Source organism: Notothenia rossii (genome assembly GCF_949606895.1).
Source record: "Notothenia rossii genome assembly, chromosome: 11".
Taxonomy (NCBI): domain Eukaryota; kingdom Metazoa; phylum Chordata; class Actinopteri; order Perciformes; family Nototheniidae; genus Notothenia; species Notothenia rossii.
In genome coordinates this window covers 20,265,136-20,290,311 of record NC_136910.1, presented here as the reverse complement: position 1 = coordinate 20,290,311, position 25,176 = coordinate 20,265,136, and the positions used below count along the sequence as shown (strand labels likewise).

At 39.7% G+C, this 25,176-nt stretch overlaps 2 protein-coding genes across 4 annotated transcripts in view; both read right to left on the bottom strand.

The window, feature by feature from the left end:
• Window positions 1-8,562, bottom strand: part of grnb (granulin b) — a 28,653-nt gene extending 20,091 nt beyond the window's left edge. For both annotated transcript variants that reach the window (XM_079659338.1, XM_079659339.1), the window contains exons 1-2: window positions 8,418-8,562; window positions 8,055-8,136 (exon numbers count right to left, since the gene is read on the bottom strand). In XM_079659338.1, the coding sequence (XP_079515464.1) occupies window positions 8,055-8,057 (3 nt within the window). In that variant the 5' untranslated portion in view covers window positions 8,058-8,136; window positions 8,418-8,562. The remainder of the gene's footprint in view (window positions 1-8,054; window positions 8,137-8,417) is intronic.
• Window positions 8,563-9,971: 1,409 nt separating this feature from the next.
• fam171a2b (family with sequence similarity 171 member A2b) lies at window positions 9,972-23,500 on the bottom strand. Of its 2 annotated transcripts, none has more exons than XM_079659086.1 (8): window positions 23,262-23,500; window positions 19,378-19,605; window positions 18,352-18,444; window positions 17,093-17,251; window positions 16,719-16,898; window positions 16,510-16,623; window positions 14,981-15,128; window positions 9,972-14,814 (listed from the first exon to the last, which is right to left on the bottom strand). In XM_079659086.1, the coding sequence occupies exons 1-8, from the start codon at window positions 23,341-23,343 to the stop codon at window positions 13,323-13,325; spliced, it is 2,496 nt and encodes an 831-aa protein (XP_079515212.1). In that variant the 5' UTR covers window positions 23,344-23,500; the 3' UTR covers window positions 9,972-13,322. The 2 variants fall into 2 exon arrangements, with proteins under 2 accessions (XP_079515212.1, XP_079515213.1); XM_079659087.1 differs by having other exon boundaries at window positions 15,002-15,128; window positions 23,262-23,499.
• Between the last annotated feature and the right edge of the window lie 1,676 nt (window positions 23,501-25,176).

The window sequence follows — 25,176 nt, the reverse complement described above, 5'->3', positions numbered from 1 at the left end:
AGGCCTGCAGACTCCAGCCGATCCAGAACCTTCTGCAGCCGCTCATCATGTTCGCTGGTGTTGCTGCCATGGATGATGATGTCGTCCATGTTGACGGCAACGCCATCCAGCCCTTCCAGCGTCTCCACCATCTTCCTCTGAAATATCTCAGGTGCGCTGCTTATCCCAAAGGGAAGACGTTTAAAACAGTACCTTCCGTACGGCGTGATGAAGGTGGTCAACCTCTGGCTGTCTTTGTCCAGTGGGATCTGCCAGAACCCTGACGCTGCGTCAAGTGATGAGAAGACTGTGGAGCCGCTGAGCTGAGCAATCATCCCCTATGATGTCGGCAAGATGAATCTCTCCCTTTTGACAGCCTTATTAAGCTTCTTTAAGTCCACACAGATGCGTGCTTTTCCAGACTTTTTCTGGAGTGGTACCATGTGTGCCCACCACTCTGTTGGGTCAGTCACAGCTTCAATGATATCGTTGGGTTCCATCCTCTCCAACTCCTCTTTCACTGCACCCAGGAGCGGTATGGGGACCCGGCGTGCTGTGCATACTGCATAGGGCTGGGTATTGTCCTTTAGAGCTATCTTCACAGGCTGTGTTTTCAGTAGGCCAAACTCCTGTTCACTGGTGTTGACCTCGCCCACTCGCTTTACTAACCCCATAGCTACAGCTACTGGCCTGCTGAGTAGGTTATTCACACTCTGCCCTCTAATGACAGAGCCTGCATGTGTATGTTTTTCCCTTGTAGCTGGTCTGAGTTATAAACTGCCCTAAACAGTTCAATCCACCCCCGGGACCACTCAGCACCTTCTTTGGCCTCTGTAGAGCCCTTTTTGGCTCCAGTGTTTTGTACACAGTTTCGCTTATGATACTACAATCGGCTCCAGTATCTATTTTAAATTCTACAGGTGAGCTGCCAATCTCTAATGTGACTGTCCATTCATTATCATTGTGAGGCATGCTATTAACTGAGCCCAGATAATAATACTGTCCATCTTCTGATCCCTCACCCTCAGTCACTTCTCTCACCTGCTTGCTCTTGCACACCCTTTCCCAGTGTCCACTTTTCCCACAATTATTGCAAGTAGACCTCCTTGCTGGGCAGTCATCCTGCTGGCTGTGTGGCATTTTGCCGCACCGCCAGCACTTCCTGTGGTCATTCTCACTCTCTCTCTCTCCTGGCGCCTCTCTCTCTGTGGGTGCCGCCACTTCTGTGTTCCACCTCTGCTATGCCGTTGTGCTACTTCCTGCACGGCGTAAGCCCGCTCCCCTTGCTGGTTAACTTGAGCTTTTACCTCCTCTGATTGACGCGCCTCTTGTACCGTCATCTCCAGAGTGAGGTTAGGGATCAGCTGTAGCCTCTGAGACAGATCCTTGTCTAGAATTCCCACCACGATTCTGTCTGTTATATTTTCCTCACGAGCCGTTCCGAAGTTGCAATGTTCCGACAGCTCATATAATGCGCGGATGAATGTCTCTGCGCGCTCTCCCGTGCGCTGCATTCTCTGGTTGAAACATGCCCATTCATGTATAACGTTGCGTCTCGGGATGAAATATGCGTCAAATTTCGCCAGTACAACATCATACAGCGACTCATTTTCCTCTTCCCCGTAGGTAAAAGAGCTGAGAATGTTCTCTGCTTCCTTCCCGAGCGCGTACACCAGCGTGCTTACTTGAACTGGACCTTCTTCTTTGTCCAACTTAGTAGCTGTCCTGTACCGTGTAAACCGTTTCTTCAAGTCTGACCATTCGGCGGGTTTCTCGAAACAAAAACTCTCTGGTGGTTGAAACTTTAGCATCCCGACCACTTCTGACACCATGTTATATCTTGGATATTAACAGACAACGGAACAGTTGGTTATTTAACAGCACGCTTTATTGCCTCCTCCGGTGGTTCATCAATCCCAACCTAGACTACCTCTCGCGCCACTCCCACTTACTGTAACTGTCGTAAACATGCCGTAACGTATATGACAACTCCCCTTGTAGTCAGTTAACAATACTATGACAATTACAATTTTCAATAAGGTTTGTTTTACATTGTCTTTTGTTCTTACCACTCATGTCGTCTAACTGCTAGGTAGCTCTATGCTAGCACTAGCTCGATGCTATCACTAGCTCTATGCTAACGCCCCGTTTTTTTAACTAGCTTTTTAACTTGCTCACTGGCTATGGCAATTAGCTAACCAACATGTCCCATTTAAGTAAGTGCCAAAACTGCTTCTGAATGAGAAGAAGACTGATTTGAGAGGCTAATCAAGCCATAGTTGTTTAGCTAACGTACATTAGCTGGCTTAGCTAGCTGTAGTTAGACACGTGGTGAGGACAGGATGTGGCTTAACACCATGCTTAACACGTTCAGTAAATAATATACAGTTGGATCACAAAAATCTGCATGAAGAGGCTAAGCCTAATTAAATGAGTGGTTGCATATTTAAAAAAAAGAAAATAAGCTATATTGTTCCAGACAGAATCTTTTAGATGTGGTAGCTACAAAAAGTTAACTGCTAACATTATCTCCATTGTGGTTTCTTTAAGAAGACTCATCATGTTGCTGAAGATAAAATACCAGAGTACCAAAAAGTACATCAGGTTAAATCTGGGGTTCACCTATTTGGAATTCTTCAATGAAGGTGAGTAGCCATCTTGTGTAACAAAATGTACAGCTTTGCCGAAGAAAAAGGATTTATGTGGTATTATTTAGATAACTTTATTAGCTTTGGCCAGCTGGGACAATATGATTTTTGCTGCAGGCCTTTCTTAGTTTATTTTGACTTCCAAAATAAGCTTCCTAGGAAACCATTTCCAAATTCCCTCATTTGAGTTAACTTGCTAAGTAGTTTGGTTTAAAGATGCAGTATTTAGAACACTGTAAAAAAATGGCTGTGAAATCCACAGTAAATTACTGTATAATACCGTGTTTCCAACCAAAAATTATAGCAACTCTGGAGTTACTGTAGAAATAGCAGTAGTAACGTCCCAACTGTATAAAATCACAGAAACCAACAATGTACTGTATAAAATCACAGTAACCAACAATGTACTGCAGAAGATCACAGTAACCAGCAATGTACTGTAGATATTCACAGCAACCAACAATGTGCTGTAGACAATCACAGTAACTAACAATGTACTGTAGAGTGTAAGCAATGAAATGCTTAATATATTTGCATATGTGTATAATCAACAGCTAACTCAAGACTTCCTGCTGCTGTTTGGTACTGAAACAGCCTGCAAGATGTTTGAGAAGTGGGACACCGCTTTTCAAGATCAAGATTATCAAAGAAGCCAAATTCCTGAGTCAGTCAACAGAGCTGTTTCGACTTCTGAACGCTGCTGAGACACTTGCAGATAACGATGACACCAGTAAGCTACATGCAGTCTTGGTTATATTCCAAATAGCTAGTGCTCATTACTTTGTGCATTTTGAGGTAGACACTGACATTTTTTGTTGTCTGATTTCTCCTTCTGATAGGCTGGGACAGTGACATGGCTTGTCTGCTGCTGCTCCTCTATCTCTTGCCACCCACTGCTGGACGGAAGAGGACCAAGATCATTCCCAGTGATGCAGTGGACAAAATGTTGCACTTCCACAAGGTATGCATGTCTCATATTTTCTTCCCCAAGCAAGAAAAGGGAGGCGAAATCTAAACTGAAAATGTTAACGTTGCTGGATAACTATCCAAACTTTTACTTTACGTGTTCATGTTGTTTTTCTGTTTTTTCAGTCGTGCTGCAGAATGGATGAGCACCTGCGGGGAAGAAAGGGTCAACAACCGTACATCCTTGCTGCTGGCCGAACCCGGAACCGGATTGACACCTTCTACATTGTAATCGACAAACAGCTCATCCCATGCCAAGCCACCAGCTCATTGGGTGCTTTTGACGAACTGTTCAAATCTCTGTGTTCAACCTGTCCTACGAGGAGTCGTTGGTCCCGCTGTTCACATTTGTCCAGACAACAGTATTCGACAACACAACAGATGAGTCTCCCAGAATCCGTGAGTTGCGGGCAAAACTCTTGAACTAGGATCAAAACATGTACAAGTGTTTCATATGTCAAGCTGTACTCAAGACTTGCCAGTCCTCGGTAAGCCATTTAAGAATGGATCACAGTTTCTATCCTAGCAGCAGGTTTAAGTTGGTTTGGGTAAATACAGTAGTTAAACACCAATCATACAACGGCAACAATGAAAGATTGTAGCCAAGGCAGCAGAGCTCTGATTATAGCTATATTCACACACACACACACACACACACACACACACACACACACACACACACACACACACACACACACACACACACACACACACACACACACACACACACACACACACACACACACACACACACACACACACACACACACACACACACACACACACACACACACACACACACACACACACACACACCTCGATTGTGGCAAAAATCCTAATCACGATTATATTTGGTCAATAATTGATATCACGATTATTAAATAATTTGAACAGTATCTTTTTAACTGTTGATTACCCTGAATGCATAATTCAACTGAAAAACCAATACAAATTTTTTTTAAATAACTTACATATTTAAATAAATAATATAAAAATAATAAATACCAATAAAAAAGATCAACAAATGTTTTGGAGCGCACTTCCACAAGCTACTAAACATAAATAAATATGATAAATAAAAATAAATGAGACTAAAATGAATTAGATCAAATGTGTTGTAGTGCACTGTCACAACCTAACAAAGCTAAATAATAGTTTTTTTCGATTATGTTGTTTTTGTAATTGTGGCAGGCCAAAGTCGTAATTGCGATTTAAAATATGATTAATTGCAAAGCCCTAACACGCACACAGAGACACACACTTTTTGGCACAGTTCTCTGCTGTTATGCTGTTATGTTCAGTCATTGTTCTCATGTTGAACATGAATTAATTTACTTTGTAAGTAATTATGGGACGTATTTCTTCTTTCATAGTAATTTTTCTTCATACTTTCTTGCCGTGAAATAGGTCTTGAATTCTATTCAAAGTGGTCTTAAAAAGTCTTAAATTTGAGTTGGCGAAACCTGCAGGAACCCTGTATTAGAAAAATAGGACCCCTGATACATATGTGGAGCATGAGATTTGAAGCAAAACACAAAGTCTTCAAAAACACTAAAAAACTTCAAAAACATCACCAAATCACTTGCCAAAAAACATCAAATGTCCATAGGATATCATTGGGATACATCACCTTTAAACCATATTGCATATGGACCACTGAAACCATTTAATTCGGATGAGGATAGTGAGAGGTTTTCTCAAGCTCTGCATGCTGCTGTACCAAAAGACATCTTCTCTACTAACTAGGTTACAATCAGTGGGAAAGAGTACAGGACAGGACTAGTCATTTGCATTGAGGTTGAGGATGAAATGCCTGTTTTTTGCAAAATAAACAAGGTCCTTTTAGTTGATAGTGCTATCTTTTTCCTTGTGAAAAAGCTTGTGGTTGACCATTTTAGTGAACATTTGCATGCCTACAAAGTATTTGAAAGTGATGAAAAAGATGTAATCAAAGCAGAAAACCTTGTCATATATAAGCCCTTTGACTTACAAAGTACTTATGGTGGAGATGAGCGAATATGTCGTGCCTTTGTTTTATTTTTAAATGTGCATATACTGTATAGTTGTGTACATAAACTAATCCTCTGTTTGTCACATGTCCTGACCAGTTTTCAGTTGTTTCTTTTGAAAAACAAAATGTGCATTATGCTGTGCTGGATAGAGTGGAGAGATACATTATCTGTAACATGTTTACGACTCCTGTTAAGTGCAGATACTTTAATTTTTGCAGTGTTGAATAAAAAAGGACAACATTGAGAGTTTGTAATGATTTATTAAATATTCTTAAGTCTTGTGGAAGTCAACAAATGTATCTAAATGTAAATAGAGCTAATAAATTTAACCTAGAGATTGTGTTTTTCTTATAGTAACAATTATTTGTGTGTACAGTGCATAGATTAATATTGTAAAAATAAAACACTGAAGGTTCCAAATTAACACTCACAGTGCAGGGGAATAACACCATTTAGTGTTAAAAATACACTTTCCTGTGTAATTGAACAACTTTCTAAATTATATAAATCAACACTCCCAGTGTAAAGCAATAACACCATTTAGTGTTAAAAATGGTTATAAAACAACACTGTCAGTGTTAGATAATTAACACTATTAGAGTTAAAATATTAACACTTTCCAAAGTGTAACTTTAACTCCCAATTGGTGAGGATTATATAAACACCAAGTAAGTGTTGGCTTTAACACTTACGATTTTGCTGTGTATAGATCATGAACTATTGTCAACATCTTCAGTTTCTGTGTTTTTTATGTTGTTTTGTGAGAAACTTCAACTTTGCAAAGAAGGATAAGAAAGATATAATTGTGTTCGAGCTCAGCAGGAATTCTTACTCATTAAAAAAACTTCCCTAATCTAATGAACATGTCCTTTACATTGTTATGTAAAGCACTCATATCTTAATGAAATGTGTTTTTCCCTTCAGCGGAAAATAACTCATTTTGTAGATTATAGAGATGCCATTAATGATTATTTTCTTCATTGAGATGAAAAACACATGTACTTTTCTGTCATAACTGACACAATAAAAAAAATAAAAAAGCTGGAATCAGAGAAGGTTTAGCATTTTTTTGCTGTAAAAATGTATGAAACAATGAATTGATTATCCAAACAGCTGCTGGTTTATTTTTTCTTGATTTAATAATCAATAAATTGACCAATCGCTGCAGCTGTTGTATGTTTATCGAGTCAGCACATTGTGTTTAAAACGAGTCAATTGAGTCACCGTTTCTGATAAGCAGAATCTTGTGCAATTCGAGAAGACTAAATGATTATTTTACATTATAGAAATGTAAGCTGATTAAGACCATTAAGTCACATGAAAACAGATCATTATTTTTAACTGGATTGTTAAATCTCATCTGCAAAAAGTGCAAAAATGTTTAGTTATCTGTTTAAATCATGGTTTAAATACAGCTGTAGAAATGTAGCAGCATCTGAATAGAGAACGAAAGTGAAACACCTTTACTGTGTCATGAGCTTAATCAGGTATGTGAACCAATTGGGCAATGAATTAACGTTTTTTAAGGATGAAATAACCTGCTGTTTATATGCTTGGTTATTGATTTTGATTCTTTTACTTTTGCACAAAAGCAAAAGAATCAATAAAACAGCAAGAAGGTAAAGTATCAGCATCAAAATATAAATATTTAAAAAGGTAAGCATGTGTAGATTCAGGGTAATGTAGTTTATAATATGGAATAATAAATATTGATTAATAATTGATAACATCACTTTATTCATGAATTGAAGTGATTTTGCAGTTTTATATTACTGCCAGCTTGGATATTTATCAATTAATCAATCAATTAAAGGTGGGGTATGTAATTTTGGAGAAACCAGCTCGAGTGCGCTAGAATTTGAAACTACACAGCAGAAAAAATCTGCCTCTTCCTTCAGACTTCCTTACAAAGCCCCTCCTCCAACACACACGAACGCGCACATGACCAATGAGGGCACGAGATAAGTTTGCGCACAGATGGAAGGCTGACAGGCAGGTAGGCCATCCAGTTATTTTAGCCGGGCCGGCTAAAATGATTGGTCGTGCTTTTTACAGCGCCACGGATTCCACAGATGACATTTTGTTATGTATTTATTGTCAATGTATTCATTGTTATCGGGATGTTAAGAGCATTCCATGGAATATAACAAAAAGTGTTTCTGAAATAAATTACATACCCCACCTTTAAGTCCCATCTTTACCGTTGAAAATAATACATCAAATGATTTTGTCAATTATATTTTGCATTGCTAATTTGACTCTTTACAGTTACTAAAAGCTATAAGATAAATGTAGATGTAGTATAGTACAAGTATAAGGTAGTAGAGAGTGGAAAATGCTCAAGTAAAGAATAATGTAATTAGTACAGTACTTGAGTAAATGTATTTAGTTACTGTCCACCAATTTATCTTATACAATTATCATAAATATAGTAGTGAGAGTACTTTACCATTATTAGCAGAGGACTGAAAGACAGGTAGAATGAGTTCAGTATTTAAAAACAGCACTATGCAGCATACTCCTCTTACAACCTGTAAAACAACCAAAAAACACAATTATTCACCATCATTCTGCGTTAAAATACTCAACAGTATATACAAAATAGATCTTAACATATAACTACTTGACACCAGAAATATCTCGCTATCGGTAACAGTTTAACGAGCTAACATCAGATAAGTAGCTAGAAAAATACATGTACAGCCTATGATAAAAACAAGTTAGCTTAGCATGCTAGGTGGCTAACAGGATTAAAGCTAGCCGGTGAATGACATGGAGCGGTTAACAGACAGCGGTAGAGTTTGTGCCTTACCTGGTAGGTTCAGAGAAAAGAGTCACCTCGTTAATATATGTCGTATGCATAGGCTGCACAAACATTCAGAGTACAAAGGACAGACTGGAGCTGTGTTTGATTCACAATTCATTAATCACATGACACACTCACACGTGACTGTGCAGTTTTGTGTTAAAGGGATATTACATTGCACTTTACACCACCTTTAAATCCCCTGGAATACGTGGTTTTCTTTGTTTGTTTGCACATATACAAGTATAAAAAAAAAGTTGTAATTTAAGAAGAAGTTTGAACATCATACAGGTGGGGTTAAAAAAAAAAAGTTGAAGTACCAGAGTGTAGGAATACTCTGTTATAGTAAAAGTCCTGCATTCAAAATGTTACTCTAGTAAAAGTAAAAAAGTATTAGCATCAAAATATACTTAAAGTACCAAACGTAAAAGTACTAATTTGGCAGATCCATTTCAGAATAATATATATAATATGTTTTGATTATAATCATTGATCATTAAAGTTTTCTCAAAGTTGGTAAAGGTGTAGCTAGTTTGAATGACTTTGTATAATGCAGGGTAGCTTGTGAATTTACTCCAAGTGGAACTAAAGTCTGATTTAACACTTGTTTATATTACACATAATTAATCCAAATCTGCAAAGTAACTATACGTATGAAATGCATTTAATGGAGTAAAAGTACACAATTTACCTCTTAATTGTAGTGGAAGTACAAAGCAGCATATAAATGGTATCTCAAAATTGTACTTAAGTACATTCATTGAGTAAATGTACTTAGATACTTCCCACCTCTGCTAAGCAGTTATACATAAAATGCAAGACATATATAATCAACACAACATGTTTTGTTTGTAAATTGAGTTTTGGTCTGTTGTTTAATAATCTATGATATAGCTCTTTTCCAAAGAGAAGGACCTCTGCATGTCAATGAATAGCCTGATCATAAAGGGGAAATACCGGATATGGGAAGAAAAAGACTTGTGCATCTTGTCTCTCTTTTTTAATGTATAACTTTATGAGCATCACATGTAAAGGTAATGGTATAAAGTAACCCTGTCTTCATTTACTCAATCACTGTACATAAGCACCGTATTAAGGGTAATACATACTTTTTTTTATCTTAATAACTTTTTTCCAGATTCAAATAAATCAAGATGTTATTCTGTCAAACTTGGCTCATCCCCAGGGTCAATTCACAAGCAATCCAGAGTTGATGTAACAAATGTAATACTGCTTGCTTAGTCATTTTGTGTTTAATGGCTCCGAGTTTCAATTTGAATTTATATTAATTTGAATTTTCTATTGATTTCAATAAATCAATTGTGTTATGATTTTTTATAAAGCACTGTTAATTGCCTTGTTGAGATTTACTTTAGCCATACTCCCATTCAATATTCTAATTAATATCTCTCAGCCTTTGACCTGTTCTTGATTAAAATCTTTGTTTAGTATTTACTTTGTCCTTATTTGTCTATCCTTACATAGATTTTTTGTTTCGTGCTTTCCTTATGTTTCAACACAAAACTTAAGTATTTCTAAAATAAAATCACACACGCTGACTGACCGTGGGAACACATTTATTGTTTATGTTGTCTCATGTACAGAAATAACCAATTTACAGTTTACAAACAACTGACCAGGTTTATGAAGCATGTGATTCACTGCACAAGATGGAGGCCTACAGTCCAATCTTCCTCACCCTCATGTGTATGTGTACTATCAAAAACCCAACTAAATGATTCAATACAGGTTTAATGTGGACTCAGCCAAAAACACAAGGTCACAAAAAACCACTGACAAATCATAATCCGTCATAAAAAAAGAAAAGAAAGGGAAGCCACAATTGCACAACCCATAATAAAAAATCCACAGCTGGTCCCCAAAAAAGCATTTACAGCAGTGGACACGTCAATTCAGTAGGAATCATTTCATGGCTTCATGGTTATTCTTCAGACTTTGAATTACATCACATTTTCAGTTTGGCTACTGACACAGGCTTATGAACAGCAAGCAAATGTGGGGACCAACAAGTCAGCGTGACCTTTATACAGCCTTTACTTCATAATCAAACTCTAAAACAAAACAAAAAACATCTTCAAGTTTTCTAAACTGGTGAGCTTTTATGTGCTAGATTATATAATTAAGTTCACAGTTGTGGATGCTTCGTAGGCAGTGGTGATGCTAGAATTAGCGGGCGCGTGTTGTCAGTATGTTGTAAACATTTACGACCGGAAGTGAATTTTTGTTAGAACTGGATCGAGGGAAAAGTCAGTGTTTCTTCATATAACAGAGTTCATTTTTGGCAACATGATTCAATGCATCAGTGCATCATATTTCTGTGCCAAACATCCTGGATGGATATCCGAAAAAAGGTTTAATTAAAAACACCCTATTCTACAAGTTACATGCACATCGTATACACATAAAATCTCATATAGTTCATCATACCATTTACAAGTTTGGTGAAAAAGAGGATAGATACAAGAAATCAAGATATTAAAAGGACGTAGTAGCCGCAAGAAAAGTTGTTATATTTGGCCGGCGTGCTCCCCAGAGTGACGCGTGTTGTTGTTACCACAATGCAGTGTGCTTATTAGTGCCAGGTGATGACTGCCAACTGCATTTTTAAAACGGGACCTGCATGCCTATCACTCGATTCTATGTGAAAGAAGGCACTTACAGGAGAGAAGTGGTACAGGCCCTGTCCGAAAAACTACCCCAGTAGATCTTAGTAGAATATTAAATAGGTAAGACTTCAAGTAAAGTGGTGTTAATGCTGTTTAGAACACACGATTCTTGGCAAATAGGGGTCTACGCAGGAGCCCGAGGAACACTGGGGGGCTTTTGGTGCCTTCTGTTTATTTCATACACTCATATGCATGCAACCTTTCTGAGCCAAATGGTCTTTAAAATGTCTGGGAATCTATTTACACAGCAGAAACCGCTAAGAAGTCTCTGTTGATCTAAGAGAAGAAAGGCAGAAAGTCCAAATGTTGGCAATAAATCAACGAGAGGGGGTGACATGAAGACTCAAACATGATGCTCAACATTTCAAATCATTATTATCTGAAGAAGTCATTTGTAGATATGAACACAACACAGGAGGAAGAGGAAATCTTCCCTGAAGGAGCAAAATGCAAGTCGCACTTTGGTCTTTCTTTAGAGATAATATTATCCACACGGAGGGACTTAAGAAAAATGTCAGTACAACTTATTGACTGCCTATATATTCAAAAATGAAGACGATGTTTCTTTTAAAGAAAAGTTATTGTAGTTACAGTTTAGGGCAGGGGGAAGTTAGGGAAACACAGCACACATCCTCCACCTCCAATATGAGCCTTTGTGTAGTAAAGGTAATCTAATTCACCCATCAATACCATAAAAATGTCATCCACTTCCTAATACTTTCAGTCAATCATTCATCCAATAATTAGTAAGTGCTTCTTTCTTATATTTTGCTCTACAAAATGGCTATTTCCACAATCAGTATATGCAATGGCTCAGACGACGGTTCAGTAATGTGATAGGTGACATATTTCACAATAAACTGGATACGTTTCAGTATACGATTGATCATCTCAGTTGAAACCAGTGAGATGAACTGACAGTGAGACTACGAGAGCAATTGAAAAGTGCAAAAGCACTCACCAGAAATACAAACAACAACCTTTAAAGCAGGGGTGGGGAACCTTTTTCTTCTCAAGGGCCATTTACATTTTTTCAACATCCTCCGAGGGCCGTACAAATGATTGACCTCTGCTTAAAAATACTAAAATCACAGCCCATTAATTTCGCCTTTCTTTCATGCTGTGCAAAGAAACAGCATCCTCTTAATCCAGATATCTTACCATGACTCGCGCATGCATTCACGTGCACGGTTGTGGCATGACAACCAAAACAGAAAGATATGGACACAAGATGTGCACCTTTATTTAGTATCTTCTCCATGTGGACATGATTTAAGTGTGGGGGGGGGGGGACCTAACCTCCTCTAGGGGGGTCCGGGGGGCATGCTCCCCCGGGAAGATTTGTTTTTAAATGTTGAAGTTAAAAGTATCAATCTGATGCACTTTGAGAGCAACATTAAGAGATCTATGGATACATCTCAACACCCATATGAAACAGAACTGTAAGCAGATTTATTTTTATTTATGGGTATTTTACAAATCACTCCCCTTTCAAACTGTATTCTTGTTTATTAATAACAACTTTTTTTTACTGTCATATAGTATTTTATACCCGTTTACTTTATTCTCTTATTTTTGTATAACTCTAATGATCATATAAAGATGTGCCTTTACCTCACTGGTTGTAGAAGCTTCTTATATTCGTTAGCATAGCTAGCTAACCAGATGCTAATTCAAAGTCAAAGTTATTGACTGTATGATCAGTGTGGCAGATGAACAGATCGCCACTGGGCTTACAACTAAAGACACAGCCACGCAAAAACTGCGGCATGTGTACGGCTCCTTGTGGGTACTGCAATCTCTGAAGTGCCCGAGTGACGTTCTGGTGCTCTCCGTCAGCAATCAGCATGTGTCAGGCGCAAAGGTCAGACGAGACATATACCACGTGATGACACGTTAGGCTCGTGTTGTGTTCAAGGACCCTGACCTTGGCCAGGAAAAACAGGCACTCCTTGTTTAATTATTTTACGGTCTAGATTTCTTCAAAATCGCAAAAAAAAAGTTGCGTGTGTTTATAAATTACCTCGAGGGCCGTACCAAATGGTCTCGCAGGCCGTATACGGCCTGGGGGCCGGAGGTTCTCCACCCCTGCTTTAAATGAACCAGTGAAGCATGGTTGTGCTTATTGTGATCTCTCTCTGTGAAAACATCTTGTTCCAAGTTTGTTGTGGAAAGATTCCCCCTTAAGAAAAGATTGTTAAAAGTGTCAGAAAACTCAAACAGCTCACTTCCTGGGGTGGAACACCATGAGAGGCCTGTCTTCAATCTTCTGCCAGGGGCTCTTCTTGTTCTCTTCTTTGTCGTCGGGGTCGTCCTCTGGGCTTGTCATGGAGTCGCGGCGGTTCTCACTGTTGCTGCTGCGGCTGCTGTTCACGCGACTGCGCCCTCTCCTGGGGATGGTGGACCCTCTGGAGGACGGACCTTCATCGAGAAGAGGGGTGAGGGAGTTCTCCTCGGGTGACACCGGGCGTCCCTCGCTGCTGCTGGGCTCGCTGTGATCGGGATACGCCAGCTTGGAGTAACACTTCCCTCCACTGCTGCTGACACCGTGGCCCTTCCTTCCTCCCGTCCCCCAGCGCTCGTCTTTTCCCTTCCGGTTCATTGCTAACATCCGTTCTTGAGACTCCAAAGGTGGTTCAAGGTTGCTTTCTCGCCCGCTGCTGGGGCCACCCAAGAATCCACCAACGCCGCCGCCGCCGCCGCCACCACCACCACCGAGGTCATTCCCAGCATCGATGTAGGAGTGGCGCACATGAGCGTTATTGCGTCCATCCAGGGAGATGAACCACGCCCTTGGATGCTGCTTGACACCAAGCTCCAGAAGTTTCTTCTCAGTCAGAGCCTGCAGCTCTCCATTCATCTGAGCCATGGTGGAGTCATTGAAGAGCACCGGGATAGTGACAGGTCCACCGGAGGAGTCGGACGCCCAGCTCGGGTCTTCAGAGTCGTCACCTTGGGATCCACCTTGCTGCTGTTTCTGGGAGTGGTGGTGATGGTGCTGCTGGCCTCCTCCCATCTGGGCACCATCTTTGTCTTGGTCCTTCTGGTCTTTGCCATCTTTGGAGAACTCGGAGGGCAGGCGCATGTAGTGTGCAGGGATAACCAGGGTTGGCACCATGCTCCGGTACATGTTCTCCTTCATCTGGTCGATGGAGCTGCAGAAGATGATCTGGCCCGGTTGGGTGTTGAGGGACGTGGGTCTGGCAAGGCTGTCTGCAGCTGCTGCCGAGTATTCCGGGGGTTTGTCACTCTGGTTTGGCACATACCCTTGGAAGCGAGGCGGGGATGGGGGATCAGAAGCGTAACCTCGGTTGTCGTTGGCGTTGTGGTGTCGGTGATATTCAGACTCCTTGATCTCCATGGGGCTGTAGCTCCGGTTGTAGTCTTCATGCAGCAAAGGGTTGTCCAGGTTGTTGGTCTCTGTGGCACGAGTAACCTTCATTTGGAAGCTTTCACCTCGTTGGGGACCTAGAGCATTTTTTCCCTTTGCGTGTCGAAGCATGTGAGCTGGAACATGCTTGGTTAAGTCATCCCTTGCATTCTGGTAGTCTCGAGATGGGGACATCTCAGATTTGTCATTTGAGGGGCCGGACTCAGCATGGCTTCCGCAGATCAGATTTAGGCGTGAAGTAGATGTTCCTTGGTCTCTTTTTGCACCGTTTAGATTTGCGGCGTGGGGTTTCCCTTGCTGGCGACGAGGTTTTAAACACTTCCGCCTATAAGGTAAACAGACACTGAAGGTCAGAAATGAACGGAACACCTGTTATCTTATGTGGATTACAAGAAGAGTCTGATCTAATATTTTACCAGGGTTCACTATTATCAATTATCGCCACCAAAATTCTGTGATTTTTGCTATTAATAGAAACCTAAATCTGAGACCTGCGCCTACGCTCCCCACACCTGCAGTAGTAGAGCAGCACACAGAGCAGGATGAGCACCAGCAGGGCCAGCGAGCCCAGGATGGAGAGCAGGAACAGGGTGTGGTAGGTGGTGATGTCCCTCAAGCCTGGATGAGACAGACCCAATCCTGCAACACAATTGAAGGTAGAATGAATCCAAGAATCACTCATTGTGTTTCATCAATACTGCTGCCATTTAATATTAAAAAATATGACGTATTTTCCTCGCAACCTTGATTAAAATCACTAGTTCAAGGAAAGATATAAAGGAAAACTTATTAAAACTCACTGCATTTACACTAGTCAACCTTATTATTCAATGATTTAACATTGCTTTAAATGTTGCTGCCCCAAGGAATTGTGGGATTGAAATAGCTCTTTTTTTTTTAATAAGGTATGATCTAGTGAACCCTATGCTAAAGAAATAAAGCATTGAACCCTCTTTTCTTCAGCATATAGTCAAAAAACATTACATGTATGTTTTTTCTCCAAACCATTTTCCTGTGACCTCATTGGAGTGCGTCAAAGTAAAATAAATTACAATGCAGACAACAAGATTTATGTGAGGGCTTTGTTACTAAGAGGTGTAATTTATCTAAATGTACAATTAAACAGAGACAGCGGATGGTATTGATGGCCAAATGGTGCATTGATATCTCCCAGTATAAGGTATACTGGACCACACTTCACCAAAGATAATGCTGTCCTACAATTTAAATGAACGCACCATTTTGCAAGACTCAAGTAACTTCCTCATCCCCGTTATTTCTTTAATTATAGATCAATTCAAAACATCGATCTTAGGAAGTGTGATTTTGTTTGATTCTGTAACTTGTGTAATAAATACAGTTGCTATAAAAACCCTACTACTATTGGACGTACTGTAGCAAGGGTAGAGAAGATGGACAGTATTGAGAAAAGGACAACCAAAGGAGATAAGAAAATAAGCATTGAAGTATCATTCTTCGCATTTATCCAACTCAATTGTAGCTGAAAATGTGATACTTCCTGGTAATTTTACTCAGATAGTAACCTTTTTAAGCAAAAACAGACTATTTATTCCAGCACGGCCACAATAAACTACTGTGTGTTTATGGTAATGAAGCAACAGTGTGATTCATTGACGTGATTTTAATCGTTTTCTGGACAAAAGTGTAGCCCTATGGCTTTAAACACACACATTACTAGAAGACACAGTACATGTAGTAGAATATCACCAGCCTCATCATTTTAAGTGGGAGGTTTTTATTGTTATGGGATTGAACTTCTTCCAGTGACAAAATGTTCTATATGTAATGCTTCTCTCAAACAGAGCTCTATAGGAGGAGAATAACACCCCATACAATCTCCCTGTACCGATTTGAATATGTTGTTTTAGACATTACAGTCTGAGTTCCCTTTTTCCTATCACCCCAAGAGACATACAGCAACTTCTGCTGGCAAAGCAGCTACACTAAAGATGAAAGCAGCACAAACAGTAGAGTGGAGGCTGTAGATGGGTTACAGTACCTGAAGATGAAGGGAAGGCGGCTAACCAGTATCCCATCTGAGGAACCACCACGTTCCACACAAACTGTTGGCCGTCCTTTTTGATGTAACCCGTCCCGCTCCGAACCCACAATCCTGCAGGAATGTAAATAATCATCACTGTTATCATCATTCACAAGAAAAAATGTAAAATGAAAAACAGGAAAATACAATTTGTGTGCCTCCATTACCTGTCTTAGGCTGATACAGCCAAGCAGGCACGCTGGTGGCCATCCTGTTGCGGGTGTCGGACGGCAGCGGCACCGAGACGTGGATCGGATCTAAGACCTGGATCTCACGGCCATCTTTGTCAAAGAGGTGAATGCTGACCAAGGCCAAAGCCGTCAAGTCTGTCCATCCAGTTTCTGCACCTGAAGAGACACATTTAACAATATCAGTTTTAATTCTTCTTTTATCTGTAAACTTTTGTGTAAGAAAAACATGATGGTACAGGTCTTTTGAGGCCCATAAATCATAAAAAAATAAAAAAATACAGGTTCCCCTTAAAACATGTTTCATGTGAAGGGAAGGCAATTTAAGGACACCAGGCTGATTATTCTCCTACCTGAGCTGTTGGTCTCTTGGCCCAGCAGAAAGGGGAAGCCCCCGATCTCATACTGAGTCCTGGCCGTGGTCAGCGTAGCAGACAGAGCGGTGTAGTTGGAGTCTGACGGCAGCTGGAGGGACTTCCTCTGGAGCTGCACAAGAGGCTGGTTACGACCTCCTGCAGAGAAACACATCAGTGAGTAAACTCTGCAACCAGCTCATCATAAGGTGTAAATATACAGTTTTTTAGGGATTGACAGATACGATGCGATACAATACGATACGAAACGGTACAATGTAGAGCGATACAATACGATATGATGCGGTGTAATACGACACAATGCGATATGATACGGTACAATACGTGGAATATGGTACATTGTATTACGGTAACATTTAATACAATACGATAAGTTGCGATACAATCTGATGCAATACTATACGATACAATAATACTTTGTTTTCGGGTAAAGTTAGGTAAATGTTTCTTACAGTATATCACAGCAGCTCCATTTGTAACATCAACAAGGACAAATATTAAGACAAGATACAAGGATACTTTTAAGATAACATTACAATTACTGAAGACAATTAGTTTAAGACCCTTTAACTTCTATGTACGTTGATCTGGTAATAAACTAGGTTTATCATGCAAAATCACAGATGTAAAAAACACACAAAGAATTTGTCGTCACGCCCCGAAAGACCTAAAGTGTTGTATAAAATAAGTTCTTTGTTTTGTCGTTATTACAGACACATTCAATGAGAAGATGGTCCATCATTACACCTCAGTCTTTCTATCAAAGTAACTGCTTGGCTTTTTTAATGAATAGGTGGATGTGACTGAGCTTATTTGTAAAAACTGTTAGAAAAAAGCATTCTGCTACAGCTGTTGCTATGGTGATAGAAATGGCAAATGGTACAGGGTTATGATAATGATAATGTGAAGCAGTAAAATCTATGGAGGCCCGAGTAGACACATTGGAGAGAAGAGGGGTGTGAATCTGTCTTCACTCTCTGCAGGAGACAGACTAATTTAAGATGTGTTGACAGGGTAACGGTTGACGTGTGAAACTCACTTTCTCTAGACCCCAAAATAGGACAAATGTTACCCAAAAGGTCTAAATTTTATAAAATGGTCTGTTTTGATTGATGTGAATCCTTGGAGAAGGCTAACAATGATTTATAAATTCAAGGTATGACAGGATGAGCGCTCATTAACAACTTCATTTATCATTTATTGCGGGTTTTTGGAGATAAATGTGTTATTTTCTTTACCTGGGGACCCAGACAGCACCTGCAGGACGTCATCGTACAGGATGAGTGTTCCTGGCCTCTGGACCAGGAGGTACAGGCTGACTGATGCATACACTAAAAAAGGGAAAGAAAAAGATGAACACAGCAGATTTCCAGGTGCAACAACAAAGTTTCTGCAAAGTACATCATGACACATTTTGGGATTTTTTTAAAGGTCGATTTAAATGACTGATACACAAAATGGAACCTGAACAGTTGTAACTTAACGTAATATATTACTTGTGTTACTCTTTAAGGTATCAGGATATCAGAAAGATATGGTTTAGATATTAACAGTGTTTTTTTATTTACATTTTTGAATGATTTTCCTTGAAAAAAGGGAGACACATTTTATTGACAAATAAAGAAGTGCAAATCATTCTTCATTAAACAACCCTCACACGATAATATAAATTCATTTCGAAATAGATAACATTAAAATGGAAAGGGGAAAACAATAGTTAAAATAAATTATTAAAAAGGAATATACAAAAATATATTTCATTGTTTTTGATAGTACTTTCCAGTAATATATGAAGATAATTCCTGATATAATTAATATGACCTGGACCCTCATAAGATACAATTATTAGTTCATAATCTATTGCTAAATAAACTCTTATATGTTGAAAAACTAGCAACAGTGATTGCTTCAGGTCTAATAGTTCTCACTGAAACTCCACAAGAAAGTGATTAACCACAGCCTCCTTTAGCAATACAATCTCACTTTTGATTAGAGGTGTTATTATAAATGTAATAAAAGCATGCACATTTAAAAGAAAAACACAACAGGTTCTCCTAAGACCTTTTTTGAGCAAACTATTTCCATGTAAGACTCTTAAAGCTGTGCAGATCGGTGGAATGAGAGAAAATAGCTGCACAGACAGTCATTGAGATAATTGCTGTGAGGCAGATTTCACAGATAGTCATCAGGCTGTAAAACAAGAGGCGGCGAAAGTGCTCTTCATGCTTAATAAAGCTAACTGGGTTTCTTCCTCGGAGACTTACGGGGGATACGGCTGGAGTGCCAGGGCACGGAGTTGGTGACGTAGTCTTGTTTGGAGGCTGTGATGATGACCCATGAGCCCGTACGGTACAGGAAGTTGACTCTCAGGACGCCATCGCTGCCCGCCCGGCTCGACGCCAAGACGGTCTGGTTTCCGTGCACTTCCACCTGAGCGCCCGCCAACGGTGACAGGTCGCTGTTGTCGAACACCTGGACTTTTATTTGCACCTCTGGAAGAACATCCAGACAGATTCAAAGGATTAGTGATAGACAGGAAATGTTATGATAACTTCATTAGGAAACCTTGCAATAAAACGTAACTGCATATTTTTAAATATGCAAGATGGAATCAGTGAACATTGCCATTTTGCCTTATGAATAACTTCATTATTATCTAATATTAAACACGTTTCAGTACGTGAAATAACACGCTAAATATCTCTTCAGAGGGAAATTGTTTTTTCAAATTACGGCTGCATGATTTGAAAAACAAAGAAAAAAGAATTGCAATTATTTTCAGAGATATTGCAATATTTATGATTCATGAAATTGGAGGGATTGATAATGTCTGCATTATTATTCTTATTATAATTGAAAGATGAATAATATGATCATTGTGACGTTATTTTTGACGCATTAACAATTTGTAGGCCATCAATGTTTCACCATAATACTTAAAATTATACTTCCACATATTTTGCTCTTTGACGTATATTGCTCCTATGCACTAGCCCATAATTCAAACAAAAGTGTGCAGAAAAATAATCAGTGTACTCATATTCCACTGCAGTATTAAAGCAGTTATTACACCTGGGTTTGGCTCAATGATTTAAGTCACCTTGGCCGTCTTACAAGGACAACATCATTATGCAGCAGTGCGATGATGTGAAGCGCCTAAAATGACCTTCAAACTGTAGGGAATTTGGCATGAAACGACCAGCAGCTGAACAGACACGGTGACCTCCCCCCCACCCAAACTAAGACGTGTGTGTCCCTCGAATCCCCCTTTTTAGGCAATATTTAGTAGAGAAAATTAAAATATTCAAAGATAGAATAAGGAGCAGCCCCAGTTTGCAATGTACCCATGAATGTACAGACAACTATCCCTGAATTACTTTAATGCCGTGTTAAACTTAAAAACTACATTTTTGTCAGGCAAGTTCTGCAGTAAGAGAGAGCGTAATTCATCCATTTTGTGATTTCTAAGCACATTTAAAGATGTCTAGTCAAAATGCACATAGGAGATGATGATATCTGAAAGTCTTGCTGAATTAAAATATATATATTTCACATATTTACATTTAGATTTAACTGAGTTATGACTATTTTGAGTACCAATTCTGATACGATAATCCGGCGCTAAGGATTAAAAACTACAAGAACTAACTTCCTGTGGTTTTCCGAGGACTTTCACACCACTCAGTATCTAAACCTCATAAACCTCTGGTGCAAACTCATCATTCCCAGCAGGATTTTGATTTGGATAGTTGTAGTCATTACAGACGCAGCCATCACATATCCATCATGTGACGGCTCCTCCCGTGTTTTTCAGCCCCAGTACATTTTGTTTTTCATCTCGACCCTTGGACAGCGGGGATGTGGGTCATGCTGGGGGAGGTTTCCATGGATACATGCTGTGCTAAGAGCTGTCGTTTTCTAAACCCCCCCCCCAGGCCTCTAGTGACAAACCCCTCCATGCCAAACTCCCTCAGTCTCACTACTGGCTGCATTCACATCATAAACAGCATGTATGTATGTACAGTGTGTGGTGTGTGTTTGTGTGTGTGTGTGTGTGTGTGTGTGTGTGTGTGTGTGTGTGTGTGTGTGTGTGTGTGTGTGTGTGTGTGTGTGTGTGTGTGTGTGTGTGTGTGTGTTTGTGTGTGTGTGTGTGTGTGTGTGTGTGTCTTTATCCATTGTGCATGAGTTAAGGCTCAACTATTACCATAATTGGTTCAATAAAAGGTCCCTTGTGTGTGTGTCCAGAGGATTTCTTCAATCTGGGCTTGAAGCAGCTCCATTGACACAAACACTGAGAGTAACAGTGTCACTTCAAGAGTCTGGGAATTTTCACCCACTCACCCACTCAGATACTTGAATACAAAATCAACTGAGATTTAGTGGAGTGTTAACACTTGTAATGTAGGGGTGAATCATTATAACTTATACTATATGTTTTCAAAGGCAGGTGTAAGAAACTAATATTTTTGAAGAAATTAAGGGCTAAACAAACACATTTTGAAAAATGTGCATCCTCATTTATCAAAGTTACAGGTTTCTTTAAAATATAATCAACGGATACTGCATCTTTTCTACACAGGTATCTCCAAACTTTAAACGTAAAAGCACAGGAGTGCAGCTAATGAATAAAAGTGCTGATTCTTTTGTTAATTCATTGATGTACTGTTATAGAAAGACCACTGGAAGCAGTGAATCTTAAATAAATAATGAATTTTCTGAATAGTTGCTGATTTATTTTCTGTCTGGTAATTAACAGCTACTGCTGAGCAGAACTGTACATTTCTTCAGACGATAATTGCTTCACAACATCTTGTGAATTGTTGGAGCCGCTAAGGAGAGATGTGCTGAGCTGTTCCAAACAAACACCTCTGAGGTATCAATTCATTCACAATGTAATCAGTGGCACAGCGGCTGGGGAGCCAAATCTATTACAATGTATTCAAAAATAGGCCCCAACAGACAAAAAAAGGACTGGAAGATCCCAATTTATAGGTTCTAATATGGCTCTGTTTAGTTAACAAATACCTTAGCTGTAATGTGTTATAGGCCTACTGTAAAATGAATAGTATGTTAGCAGTTTGCTAACATTGTAGCTAGCATATTGAGCTAATTTTAGAAGTTAATATACATTTTGTAGTTTAATCTTCAACAAAGCAACACCTTTTAAAAAGTGACCAAGTCTTTTTTGTAAAACTGATAAGATTTGGTAACTGTGAACTGTAGAAAGCGGCCAATGAAGTACAAATACTCCATTACAAGTAAAAGTACAGTAGCCTACATTGAAGGTATTCAAAGTAAAAGTATTGCACTAACTATAAAATACAGACCCTTTCTGTCTGTTGGCTTTTATTGCAATATGTATTACTTACTAGTGTTGTGTGTAAATACAATATTAATCCTTCTTTGTATTCTGTTGGTTGGTTACATAAATATGCATAATATTGTACTGCTTGATAATATGTTTCGTACATACATTGTCACTCTACTAGCCTATAGATAAATAAAGTGGAGTGAAACGTGTATTATTTCCCTACGAAATGTAGTAGAGTAAAAGTATAAAGTAGAGTAAATGTACTTAGTTACAATCCAGCGTACTGTATGTGTCCATCCATGCGGTTCAAAATAGCTTGAAGCATAAATAATGCAATGCAAATTACATAATGTCCTTCAAAATAAAACACCAAAATACAAACACTGGTGCATCGAGATTCATATGTTTAGTCATGCAAATGCATTTTGGGCTTTTATGAATTCATAATGGTGTCCTGTGTTTTAGTGACACACACAGATAAACACCCTGTCAATGCTGTGCAAAGCAGAAAATAACACACAGGCCTGGGTTCCAGCAGGTGAGGCCTGACATTACAGCAGACTATATTTAAGGCCTTTATACACACATCTGAACAGTATTAGAGCACATACTCTCATTTGGCCCTCTGTGTAATATTACCTCATATTTTAATAAACCCATACCATCAAACTAACATGATGCAACCTCAAAAGCAACCCCTGCGACCATCCCCTTTCAGGGTGCACGATAAGGGGGTGCATCGGTGCAAAAAAAAACGCAGCTTTGTCGACAAAAGCCATAAAAAAGCAACCACTCCCATCTCCTCATTGTGCTGCATCCCCTATAAAGCGAGCTTACCAAATGCTCCCTGATCTGGAAGAGATTTGGCCGCGCAGATCGAGACGAAGAGGAGCACACGAGAGATGAATCTGGCCGGCATCCTGGCTCCTACATCTCTAGTCCCAGCTTGGCGGCCATGTATCCATACTCCTTCTCCAGGAAGCAGCAGCGGGTCACTCCTCACACATTTAGCTTCGGATGTTCGCTGAGATGCTGCCGTCCGCCTGTGTGGGCTTCGCCTTGTTTTTATTGTCTGAGGGCATGAAGAGGTAAAGGGGCCAAGGTTTCCCTCTGCTGTGAAAAAGAGGAACAGCAGCTTCTTAGCCACGGCTTCCACAGATGGAATATTTACTTATTGTCAAAGCATTTAATTTATTCATTGCTCCTATCGGGATGTTAAGAGCATTCCATGGAATATAACAAAAAGTGTTTCTGAAGTGAATTACCTACCCTACCTTTAAGTGAACAATGGAGGTACTTGCACTTTCAGCAGTTTCTGCTGCATTTATAAAAATAAAAATAAATCATATATATATATACGGTGGCCCTGAAGTGCAAGACACCACAGCATTTCGTCAAAACACCACAGCATTTCACAAAACGCCACAGCATTTCACAAAACGCCGCAGCATTTCACAAAACACAACAGCCTTTCACAAAACGCCACAGCATTTCACAAAACGCCACATCATTTCACAAAACGCCACAGCATTTCAGAAAACGCCGCAGCATTTCACAAAACACAACAGCCTTTCACAAAACGCCACAGCATTTCACAAAACGCCACAGCATTTCAGAAAACGCCGCAGCATTTCACAAAACACAACAGCCTTTCACAAAACGCCACAGCATTTCACAAAACACCACAGCATTTCACAAAACGCCACAGCATTTCAGAAAACGCCGCAGCATTTCACAAAACACCACAGCATTTCGTCAAAACACCACAGCATTTCACAAAACGCCACAGCATTTCACAAAACGCCGCAGCATTTCACAAAACACAACAGCCTTTCACAAAACGCCACAGCATTTCACAAAACGCCACAGCATTTCACAAAACGCCACAGCATTTCAGAAAACGCCGCAGCATTTCACAAAACACAACAGCCTTTCACAAAACGCCACAGCATTTCACAAAACGCCACAGCATTTCAGAAAACGCCGCAGCATTTCACAAAACACAACAGCCTTTCACAAAACGCCACAGCATTTCACAAAACGCCACAGCATTTCACAAAACGCCACAGCATTTCACAAAACGCCGCAGCATTTCACAAAACACAACAGCCTTTCACAAAACGCCACAGCATTTCACAAAACGCCACAGCATTTCACAAAACGCCGCAGCATTTCACAAAATGCCACAGCCTTTCACAAAACGCCACAGCTTTTCAGAAAACACAACAGCATTTCCGAAAACACTACAGCATTTCACAAAACGCTGCAGCATTTCAGGAAACACTACAGCATTTCACATTGGACGGAAAGGGTATTCCTTTAGGGAGAACACTTCTTGTTTGTGATTGGACCATAGACTGTATATATAAAGGATTGGACAGAGCCAGCCAGAGAAGCACTGCTGTGATTGGTTGTTTTTGCTGCTAGTCAAGAAATGACGCTTCGTGATTGGTCAACGCCCGACAGCGCAATATGTCCCAATACATTAGCAGTTAGCAAAAACTCAGAGCTCACAGCTCCTCATATCTGTTCAGAAACTGGACAAAAGTTAAACATGTACAAACCACAGACTGTCTATGTCATGGCGAATACAGTCGCTGCTTTATTTATGTCTGTATGACCTTGTTGTGAGTGTGTACGGAGAAACTAAAGGTTAGTTTAGCCTAATGGATCCGATTCCACTCAGAAAACACGCATTTTAAAAGCTTTTCGCCTGCCGTCTTGTCTGTAGACTTGTCAAAGCGTTAATTCA